The following is an 11,825-nucleotide window of genomic DNA, read 5'->3' on the forward strand; positions in this document are numbered from 1 at the left end:
CTTTCCTTTCCTTTCCTTTCCTTTCCTTTCCTTTCCTTTCCTTTCCTGTCCTGTCCTGTCCTGTCCTGTCCTGTCCTGTCCTGTCCTGTCCTGTCCTGTCCTTTCCTTTCCTTTCCTTTTTTCCTCTCACTCTCAACTCAGACTCAGGAAGACCTGTATTCACATCTAAGCTTAGACACTTACTGGCTGTGGGAGCTTAAGCCAGCCACTTAACTGTCCTGTGCCTCAGTTTCCTCATATGTAGAAAGAGTGTTAGCAGAGGGCATTCTTGGGCAGGCACTGGTTGTCCTAAATGGACTCTGAGGTCACTTTTGGACTCCTGTGGCTTACAGGCCTTGTTAAAAAACACTTGAAAAAATCCTTCCTGGTTATCAGTCTGGTTGAACATATAGCCTGCATTTATATGGGGTGAAGGTATGAGGGGACCATCATTTCCTGCCCTTGTGGCCCAGAGAAGGGGCTTCTACTCTTCCTCCCTGACATACCTAAAAGATATGAGCCTTGATTCAGGTCATGCTTTGCCATGCAGACCTTGACTGAGAAAATGGCTGCCTTTTTGAAGGGAGGACACAGACTTACCCCAAGAGCTTTGGACTCTCTCCTGAAGAAACTCTGCTGGGCCCCTCTCCTCAGGATAATCTTTTGGCCTGGCTGTGTGGTGCTGGTTCCCTTTATGGAATCAGCCAGCAAAGTTCCTCTGACCGAATTGCTCGGAGTCATCATTTTGTTCTCAGAGATCCTAAAAGAAAGGACAGGACAAGTTGAGGGAGCTTCAGCTTTAGAGGGTGCTCCAAGCCTCCCTCTCCCCACAGATCTCTTGCCCATTGGCAAGCTGCTCATTGCTGTCGTCCCTGACCTTTCCTTCCTGGCTGCCATTCTGGCTAGGTTTTCCTCGGGGCTACAGGCCATCTGAGGGCAGGACACTGAACATGCATGAATGGGCTCAGAGGTGGTAGGTTCAGATCCCACTGCTTGATGCTCTTCAGTCACTTCCACCTCGGGCTCTGTGGTCTTCTGAAGGGGCAGGAACAGTGCACCTGCCAAGGGGAGGATGACTGCTCAGAACCATAGGCTTTTAGAGCCACAGCTGGAAGGGGCTTCAGAGGCCTCTAGTCAGGCAGTCAGTGGGCTATTATTAAGTGCCTACTGTGTGCCAAGCACTGGGGATTCAAAAAGAGGCTTCTAGGAGCTCACATTTATAATGGTCTAGCCCCCTCATTTTGCAGATCATGCAGTGGAGGCCCAGGGAGGGCAAGGGCCTTGCCAAAGTTTGCCCAGTAAATATCACAGGCAGGGTTTGAACCCAAGCGCCCTGACTCTAGAGTCTGTGAAGGCAAAACAGCTTCTCTGAGGACCTCTGCTGTATCTTCTCTTGGGCCTGGCCTTTCTTGGCTCAGTTTCCTCTGCCTGTACCCTGGGACCTTGATTATCTCTTCCTGAAATAGTACTCAAGTTTATTTATCTCATCCTAAATAAAATCAGTGGGACCGCTGGGTGGCATTGTAGTGCATGGAGCTCTGGGCCCAAGTTAAGAATATCTGAGTTCAACTCTGACCTCAGGCGCTTCCTAGCTGTGGGACCCTGGGCAAGTCACTTCACCCTGTTTGACGTGGTTTCCTCATCTATAAAATGGGCTGGAGAAGGAAATGGCAAACCAGTCCAGTGTCTCTGTCAAGAAAACACCAGACGGGGTCCTGAAGAGTCAGACATGACAACAAATGAGGGAACAACAGCAAAAATAAAACCAGAGTTCATGTTGTAGCTCTAGGGTAGGTCCCTCAGCTGTCTGCTGAACAGAGGAGAAAAATGCCTTCCCAGTGAGAGCTGTCTGCAAGGGGGATGTGCTCTTTTGTAATGTAGTGGAAGAGTTCAAGCCAAAGGTGAGTGATCCTTTGTTCAGGGGTGTCATAGAGGGTATTTTTGTTCAGTTTGGGCTTGGCCCAGATGGCTCTGAGGTCTTTTCTGGCTGAGATCCTGCCCTTCCAATAGGTGACCTGCAGTTTCTCTCATCTCATATATTCTCTCTGAATCTGCCTGTTCAGGATCCATTCTTAGGGCATGTCATTTCAGGGTTCTACCTCATCCTTGGTATGCAGGGCACATACCTGAGATCTGGAGGGAGGTCAGGATAGGGAAGGAGGGGGATTTGAAAACTGCATGGGACGCAGCCCAAGTGAAGCTGTGACCCTAAGCTACAGCTCACTGTAGCCCCATACTCTCTTATACTCAGACACCCTTGGATTAGCCAGCATGGAATGGTATGTCTGGGGGGAAGGACATGCTAGGGGGATTATTCAGCCTCCTTCAGTTTCCCTTCAGTGTACTATAATGTCATCAGAAAAGAAAACATCAGAGAAAGGGTTTTAAAAACTGCAACTGTCATTCACTAGCTGGGCAAGTCTCTTCATTTCTATCAGCCTCCATTTCCTCCAAAGAGCCTGAGCTCAGGTTTATAAACTAGCAGATCATTTGTGTGAGGAATAATTTGCAGTGAAGTCTCCCCATTCTGAAAAATCAAATCCAGAGTGGCTTCAGCATCCACTAGGCCTAAGTTTAGAGGTCACCTGACCTTGTGGGAATCTGGGACTGAGAGCAATGGAGACCCTCCCCAGGCCACCTCAGTACAAGACATGCCAAATAAAGACAGAAGTGCTTTCTCAAACGTACATTGGGTGCCCTACTGTTTCCTTGTTCCAGTACTTGGGGTAGATTGTACACCTAACTTCCAGCCAAAGGGAGAAAAGGGACAGGGAGGGGGGTGGGGGAGCATTCCGAGTTAGGGCTTTATAACTTAGCCATTTCCTTTTGTAAATTACTTCTCCTCCCTGACCATTTGTCAGGAGGGTGGCCCTTTCTGGAGATCGTATTAAACCATTCTTTTCTGCTTCCTACCTTGAGGAACCTCTGAGTATTATTTGGGTAAGGATTTCTGTTGCACACAGTCTTTGGGGTGCACACATTTGTGTTGAGTGACATGGTTGAATCAGTACAACTTTCTTTTTTTAATACTAAAAAATTGTACTCCCTGAAATGCACCTTTATTTTAGGGGTTCTTAACTTGAGGTGCAAAGACTTCCAAGGTATCCATGGATAAATCCACAGGGACCATAAACTTGGATGGAAAATAATGCATCTTTATTCTTAGTAACCTCTCACTGAAAGTTTGCATTTCTTTCAGTTAAGATTTTTTAAAAACTCATTATTCTGAGAAAGGATGCTTCTCCATAATCCCAAAGGGAACCATGACTCCCAAAAGGTGAAGAACCTCTGCTTTAGACCTTTTAAGGTAAGCACAAAAAGCCAAACCATAAACTTCCAATGAAACCACAGGATAAAGCCCTGTGGAACTGGGATTGTAGATAAAAACAGGGTCATAGTAATAGAAAAGTGGAGAACTCTGAGGTCACCCAGATAGCCCAGTCTTCCAAGGAGCGATGTCATGTGCCCAAGATCACACATACAGCAAATGGAAGTTGCTGGATTTGAGCCCATGGTCTCAGTTTACAAACTGGTGCTGTGTCTCACCAGTGGCTTAGTCCCATCCCCCCCCCACCCCCCAGGCTATGAAGTCATCTGCTTAAGCCTTAGCTTCTGCATTCTTGTGAGGATCAAATGAAATGATGAATGGAAAGGGCTGTTTTCTAGGCAGGGCAGCTATCCAGAGTGCCTTCTCCTAGATAGCAGGGGACAGTGGTACCTCATACTTCACTATGCTGAATGAATGCCTCTGGAGTGAATGAACATGTAATGAGGTAGACCCCCTCAATATATATATATGGCTCCTCTCTCGATTTCCCTTGCCCTGGGTATTAAATAGAAACAAGCTACAGAATGCTCTATAAGTATTTGTTGGTGGCATGTTCTGAGATACCAGGAGAACTGATCCTAGTATGGCATTTCGGGTTAGAGTTTATCTTTGTGTTGAGAAGTAGATGCATTTCTGCAGCAGGCAGATCCTAGAGGGTCTGATATCAGCTCTAAGAGATGCCTGTTCCATGGCTCCTTCTGTCCTCATCCTCTCAGTTTGCCATTGGGTAGTCCTCCCCTGTGCTTGGGTTAAATAGGGAAGGCCTGCCATTTTACAGAAGGTGATATCTGCAGTTATAGCAGGCAGCTGCTTTGTAAGAACAGTGTGGGGTGCGGTGGGTCTGACTTCAAGTCTGCTCTCTATAGCTCATTCAGGTCACTTCCTTGTGTGCAAAACCAAGATATTGTTGGAGTCAGTGACTTGGGAGATCCTTAGCATCTCTGACATTTTTGCAGCCAAGCCTAGTGTAAGTGCCCTCGCACCTTGAAAGAGCTCCACTCTGTTCCACCTCAGGCACACTGAGGATCTTCATCTGTTAATCCTCATTAAGAAGTGAGCAGATTAAACTTTACTCCTATGGATAGTAACATTTTAATGGAGCCCCAAACCTCCTTGGGCATCAGGTTCCTCATCTGTCAAGTGAGGGAGTTGAACTAGGACCCTCCCAAGTCCCTTCAAGTTCTAGGGCTATAATCCTATGATATTATGCAATGATATTAGAGGAATAACAGACATTTGGGGGCTGGGCTTGCCTATGTCCCACTAAAATTCACATAGCTCTATGAAGTTCTCTCCCAATTTCCCAGTGATCTAAGACAAGATTGAAGGAAATAATAACAATTTATATTTATATAGTGCTCTATTTGGTATTGTAAGACCTCCATAGCCTGGTCCCCTCCTCCCTTTCTTGTCTCTTATTAAGACCTCACTCCCCTTGTGTTCTCATTGATCCAGCGACCCTGACCTCCTGACTGTCCCTTGATCAAGCCCCTTCATCTCCAGACTCTGGGCGCTTTCAGTAGCGTCTCCCAGGCTTGGAGTATTCTTCCTCCTCACCTCTGCCTTCTGACTTTACAGGCTTCTTTCAAGTCTTAACTAAAATGCTGCCAGTGAAAAGAAGCCTTCCCTGTCCTCCTTCCTCTTATTTCCATCCCTCTGAATTTACTCAGTCTTTATTTTCGTTGTAGTTTTTCTGTGTTCTTCCCGAATTAGACTATGAGCTTCCTTGTGAGTGGGTACCATTCCTTTCTGCTGTTGCCTTTCATCGTCTCCCAGCACAGTGCCAGGCACATGATAGGTACTTAATGCTGACTGGCTGTCTGCTTAAGGATTTATTAGGTGCTTTTCCCCACACCAGTTTTATTAAACTAATGCTCCGAGTGGTCCCAGGTCCCCCAGAGAATAAGGGTGGGATCTTTGCTATGAGTCTGAGCCTCCCTGGGCCATTGTGGGCTCTTTCTGCTGCCTCCCTCTTAATCTATTCTCACTTGCCAGAGGAGAAGGGTAGAAAGGTCTGCCACTTAGGTGACGTAGATGCTGATGTCTTAGCCCAAATTGAATCTGCTGGGCCATACTAGCTCTCTCATTCAATACTTTTACATGGAGTTAAAGGGGATAAGGCCACCTACCTCTGGGTTCCTGTTGGAGTTGTCCAATTGATGGAGTCAGGGCGACCAGAGAAAGGAACTTTTAGTTAGCCAGCCTTCTGCAGGTAGGTGTGAAGGCAAATGGGGGAGGCCTTGCCTAGACAAGGCTGAACCCAAGCAGGTGGCCGGAAATACTTAGCTGCACACTCCCTGCAGAACCTATGCCCTGCGATCACCAGCCACCCCAGAAGATGCTGCAAATGGAAACATCCTGAAACATCTTAGTTTCACTTCCTGAAAAGGATTCCCTGGGGGACCCTGGGGAGCTGTGCCAGGCCTGAATTAGAAGATCTTTGAAGTCCCCACCCAGAGGGCAGGTGTAGAATGAGGGCTCTGAGGGGGAGAAGGGGCTTATGGGAATCCCCAGCAATCTGGTAATGGCTTCTGCAGGATGTCATTTTTACCTTTTATTTTATTTTGGTGGGGGCCTGGTGAGGAAGTATCTCTGCAGTTAGTATCCAAGGGGAGGATGTATTGGAGCCCTCTTTAGAAATTACTTACAAATCTGGACTCAATTCTTTTGTTTTGTTGATTGTTCAGACTTTAGAAAGTGTTGGAGAAAATGTGAATAATTCACATTCAACTCAGAGGTATCTCTTGCAGTTCCCCCGCAGAGAGCCTGTTGTTAAACATTTATTAGTACACTCCTGTCAAAGGATCTTCAGATCTTTTTTTATTATTAATTTTTATTACTAGAGGAAAAAAAAAGATTATCGTATGACTCATTCTGCTCTTCTTCCTTGGGCTTCACATAGTGGGCAATCTTGTATCTTCACGTCCTTACCTTTCAGGTGTGTAGAGTCATTCAGTTTAGTTCAACAAGCATTTTATCAAGCATCATGAGGACCAGAAATTTTTATTTTAACCAACCTTGTGATTTCACTGAAATAAGAAACTTCCAGTGAGGACATTGCTTTTATGTATGTGTGTGTGTATGTGCGTGCATGTCTTGGGCCTGCACTTAACTGTCATGACTGAGGGCAGGGATCATGTCTTCTCAGAACTTCCCCAGCTCCTACTTTTCATGGGATGTTACATGGTGGCAGCCTGATAAAGATGAAATGAGTGAATGGATGTGTTATTAGATTCTAGACTACTCCCTTATGTTCTGCTCCCCACATTTAGTGTGTATCTCAGGAATAATGGTTTTCATGTCAGTAAGCCATTGGTAAATATGTCTGATATGTTATAAATAATATAATTTATCAGTTGTGGCAGAGTAACTTAGTAGTATCTTAAATTTAGTATATACATACTATATTCAGTGCTCAGAATGAGATGTTACATTCCAGTCACTCCCTGGACAATTTTGGGATTTAGTCAAGTTAAACTTACTAGACATTTACTAGTCAAGCATTTATTCTGATTTATTTATTCATAAAGCACCTTACTAAATGCAAAGAACTTTTCTGGGAGGTTGGGTTATAAAAACAGAAACAACACAGCCCTGCCTTCCAGCAGTTTGCATCTAGTAAGTGGGAGTAGGTGGCAATGGTTTGGTGATTTAGAAACATGGCCTGAACCCGGATAAGTAAATATAAGGAATGCAGTGAAATCTGATGGAGAGTCTTCTTGCAATTGGGAATATTAGGGAAAGTTTCCAGCAGTTGTGAGAAATTAAAAAGTATGTTTTTGCACAGGTGAAGGGAAGGGGGTTTTTCTTTTAAGCTTTTCTTGCAAAACAATTTTCAGAATAAGGGGAAATACAGAAAACTGAATACAAAAAGCCAGTCTCAACCAGGTCTATGGTTAAGGCAGGGTAAGCCAAGTTTCAAGTTTGCATGCTTAATTGCCTCATGAATGTTAACTCTCCCTGCACATGCGTTGTATGTGGAGGGGGGAACACATGAGGGGAAAATATGAAGTAGGTGCGCCCAGCAGTTGTGCACCTCGGAGGACTCGGCCAATGAAGAAGCATGGGAGGGACTTTGCCTCCTAATGATGGGGTGCTTGGGATCTATGTCTATAACATCAATTTGTAACATCAGTCTGTAAAACCAGTTTGTAAAATCACACTACTCCCCACACTACCAGCTTCAGAGCATTAACTCTGCCCAGCAACAACTCATGAATTGTTTATCTCAGCTTAGAACAATAACAAGCTATTCCTATGAATCCTTCACAAAAGTATCTATAAACATTCCAGCTCAGGAAACTATTATCTCCCCCTTGTATAGTGTCCCGCCGCCCCCATAAATCCTTTGGTGCCCTATCTCTAGGTTGACTCCTTGGCTGCCCCCATGAATCCTTCAGGACCCTATCTCTGGGTTAACTCCTTAGCCTATTATCCACACACTGAGTCTCCGTTAGCCTTGGTCCCCAGACATCAATCTTGTCAAACATGACACTGATGGGTGGCAGACTGGGCACTTTTCAGTCAGCCCTTGACCGCTCGCTGACTTAGTGATGTTTCAAGCCTAAAACCACACCTCCAGGTAGCCCTGCCTTGGGCTTTTTCCCAGTGAATCATGGGCAATACGCCTGCGCAGTTATATTAAAAATGCATGTTCCTTCAAACACTGGCCCTGCCTTAACTCCTCCCTAATCCCACCCTTAATCACTTAGCATAATTGGCACGGGTTCTACTATAGATTATTCAATATAAACCTTAATTCTGCCCCTTTGAGGTTGCAGGTTCCCTAAAGGATTCTTGCCTGCTGTATAGCCTAACAATAAACTTGCAGGTCCCCTAAGGACCCTTGCCTGCTGTAAAGCGTGCAATAAACTTTTACAGCTCTGACTCCAAGTTGGCTTGGGCCTACTGAATTCTTTCCAGACTGAATCACAGGTTTTCTGGTCTTAAGATAAAGATCAGAGTTCCTGCTGAGCCTGTTGTGAGCCATCCCTCATCATTAAGGGCCTGTCCTTGTTTCTGTAGCATGTGTGCCTGGGTCCTGGAAGCTCTCACCAGCTTCTTGAAAGGATGGGGAAATAAATAAGCTTGGCTCCTCTGCCCTGGAGTCTTGGGCTTTCCTCTGGAAATTTTATTCCTCACACAGGAAAAGGCACCAGCAGAGACTAGTGTCCTATGTGCATGTAGGTGTGAAAACATGGAGATTACATTAGACCACCACTGAAGAAAGCCCAGGGAGGAGTTAGAGAGAAAGAGTTGGAGAGATGGGACAGAGGAAGAAATAAATTCTAGTTGATGCAAATGCACTGAGGTAGGAGGAGAAATGTTGATTTCTGGGTACCTACAGCCAGTTGGGTTTGGCTAGAACAAGCAGGGTCTTTGTGTGAATGAGGTGAAGTGAGACTGGAAGAAAAGACAAGTTTAGAGCCACACTGCAGAGGGCCTCAGATGCCCAGCAGAAATCACATCATATTCTAGAGGCAATAGGGAGACACTGAACATTTTTGCAGTCCAAGTGACATGAACTAACTGTGCCTTATGGGCCACTGTAGGTAAGGTCCATTGGGAGGTAAAAAATGGGAAGCAGAGAAAGTTCAGAAGATCTGAAGATAATTTCTACAAGGGAGTGGAAGGGAGTAAATTAGGGCAGAGTATTTTCTGGCAAAGTGCCTTGTCTAAATCACCTAGTGAAGTGTCAGAGGTGTGACTCAGAACCTAGGGTTTCCTGGTTACTTTGTTAGAACACCTTTGACACCAAAATATGAGTATTAAAAGAAGTTTATTGATCAACAGCCCTGGCCAGAAGCTAACTCTGCCCTTCTGTTAGGATGGAGGAGCTGAGAATACAAAATTGAGGCAAGCTTTATACCATTAGTTGGGCACAGACCTCCCTTCAGAGGATGGATTGGTTTGTTCTCTTCAGGGTTTCAATTTTCCCATACATCCTTTACATATTTCTCCTAAACATGACCCTCCTCCCATCATCATACATTGTCATATATCCCATGTTCTTCTAATGAGGTTCTAATTCTATTCAGGGCATGTCAGATAATATACATGAGGCTTATTAAGGGCAGTAGTAATTTTGAAATACTGTGTCACTGACCCCTCACTGGTATAAACCAGATCAGTCTTTATACTGGCCCAAGAGTCTCCAAGGCTGCTCTCTACTTTGTGATTGGTTGGGTCCACCTGCTATCTGCTAACTCCCTTTATCTTACTTTAGTAATGTCTAGCAATTCTATGGAAACTTAACTCCCTAATGTTTCTCACAATTTATTATCAGTAGTTTTTACTTCAGTAATGTTTAGCAGTTCTGTGGAAACTTAACCCTTTGCTGTCTCTCACATCAGCTTACCAGTCTGTCTACTCTACTGGTGAAGGAGGAAAAAACAATGTTGAAATTTTCAACTCAGTTTGGAAGGATGGTAAATGCCCTCAACAGACCTTGGGACATTTGGAGGAGGGGCAAGCTTTAGATGTGTGAATGTAGTCACTTCTGTGTTGGACATTTTTATATTGAGATTCTAATGACTTCAATGAGACAACTTACTGAAACTCAGAGGATGCAGCCAAAAGCATTTTACATCCCTGTATATCTAAAATTTTATATCTCTAAACACTTTCATCAACAAAAGAGGAAAAGGGCAAATCAGTAAACTGGGCATGCAACTAAAAAAGTGAAGAAAAAATGACAAAACTGTTTATGACCAAAAATTGTTAATATCTGTTGTAATATGGACAGCCTAAACCTCTTATCATGACAATGTTAAAATTCTAGTAATGTCCTTATGATGGGGGATGGGACCTTGTGGGGAGACAAGTCTAACGGATTCTTGAGCTTGTGTCTGAATCCAGAGACTTGTGACTTGCTCTGAGTTCAAGGACTTGTTGAGCTATGTCCGAGTCTAGACTTGTTGACTTGTTTGGATCCAGTAGGGTGCAAAGTCCCCTCTGGACAGTTGTGCTATGTTTCCCCAAGAAGAATATTTGGCAATCAATATCAAGAAATATTGCTGTGTCTCCCACAAGCAGTCTGGGCTTGCAGGAAGCCGCTTGGCAGTCAAGGTCTTTTGCTGATATCTATGTTTAGCTGAGTGCATCCATGAGAAACTGGTGATCCTATGTTCACTGTAAAATTTTCCATGTGTAAACAAGAAAGATCTATAGTCAACCACACTACTCCAATTGTTGCCCAACTACGCTAGCCTAGCCCGAACCTTTTGTTCACCATCCATCCTAGCAACTCAGTCCCTTGACTTTTCCCAGACATTTCAGTAGCTTAACTAGAGAAAATGGCTTCCCAATTTCACCATCACTTATATTCCTCCTCTTCAGATATTTACTCTTGATTAGGTTGACCTGAACCATGCCCTAGGTCCCTCTGCCCAGGGATGTTGTCTGGTGGAGAGACCAGATCAAACTGGATCTCGGCTTCTAGTATCCTTGTCCCCTTCCATTGGGATTCATGGCATGAAGGGCAAAAATAGCCAGCAAGAAATGGCTTTCCTTGCCTAGATGGCCAAGAGCCACTGGGGTTTCATAACTAGGCCTTGCTACCTCATATTGTCTTTTCCCCTCTCCTTTTAAATCTATAAAAACTTTTTCATGGGTCAATTTGGTTGGGAAATCCACCGGACATCCCCCAGGATGGCATGTTTGCTATACTGTTATATTAATTAAAGAGGCTTTATTCCTCAACTCATGGTTTTGATTTATTTTAGGACTTGACATAAAATGGTGGCAACATTGGTGGGATTCATCAAGGATTACATCTTCCATGGTTCTGAGAGTGAGCTTCTGGGAGCGCTGGTGCCAAGAATGACTCCTTTGTGTCCAAGTCCTCAAGACCCCTCCCTCCTGGACTAGGTAAGTACATAATCATGCTTAAATCTAGACTCACCTCTTTTGGTTGAGTCTGAGTTGCTTCTTTAGTTGAGAATTGGTACTTGACAGAAATGAGACACAAAAACTTAACAAAAAAACACAAACTAAAAATTCAGAAAAATCAAGCAAAAAATGGAATTGATAATTCTAGGAATTGGGTTTGTTTGCTTTTTTTTGGAGGGGAAGAAAACCTTAATAAATGGATAAGCTTTAGATATTCTGATAAAAAGAGGGAAAACAAAAATAATATAAAAAAATTAAAAGGAGAATATATAGGAAGTGAAGAGGAAATAAAGGAAATTAGAAACTGTTTTGCCCAATTATACGCCAACAGAACTCATAATGCCATGAATGAATGCAAGATATCCCAAAAGTCATAGTGTAGTTTAAAGCTTTAACAGCTACGGGAGGCTAGGTGGCACAATAAATAGAGTATGGGTCCTGGAGTCAGGAGAACCTGAGTTCAAATCCAGCCTCAGACACTTAACACAAAAACTAGCCGTGTGATCTCGGGCAAGTCACTTAACCCCAATTGCCCTCCAAAAAGCAAAAACAAAAACAAAAAAGCTTATTAACAGCTCTGTTTAGAAAAATATCCAGTTTAATAGAGTAAGGGAGGGAATTTTATGAC

At 44.0% G+C, this 11,825-nt stretch overlaps 1 protein-coding gene across 1 annotated transcript in view; it reads right to left on the bottom strand.

Annotated features, from left to right (window-relative positions):
- MS4A1 (membrane spanning 4-domains A1) overlaps positions 1 to 723 on the bottom strand; it is a 12,706-nt gene extending 11,983 nt beyond the window's left edge. The window contains exon 1 of the mRNA XM_069108514.1: positions 580 to 723. Coding sequence (XP_068964615.1) covers positions 580 to 723 — 144 coding nt within the window. The remainder of the gene's footprint in view (positions 1 to 579) is intronic.
- Between the last annotated feature and the right edge of the window lie 11,102 nt (positions 724 to 11,825).

Source organism: Petaurus breviceps, unplaced genomic scaffold, assembly GCF_028583685.1.
Source record: "Petaurus breviceps papuanus isolate PSGF00001 unplaced genomic scaffold, PetGlider_PUasm1.0 90397, whole genome shotgun sequence".
Taxonomy (NCBI): domain Eukaryota; kingdom Metazoa; phylum Chordata; class Mammalia; order Diprotodontia; family Petauridae; genus Petaurus; species Petaurus breviceps.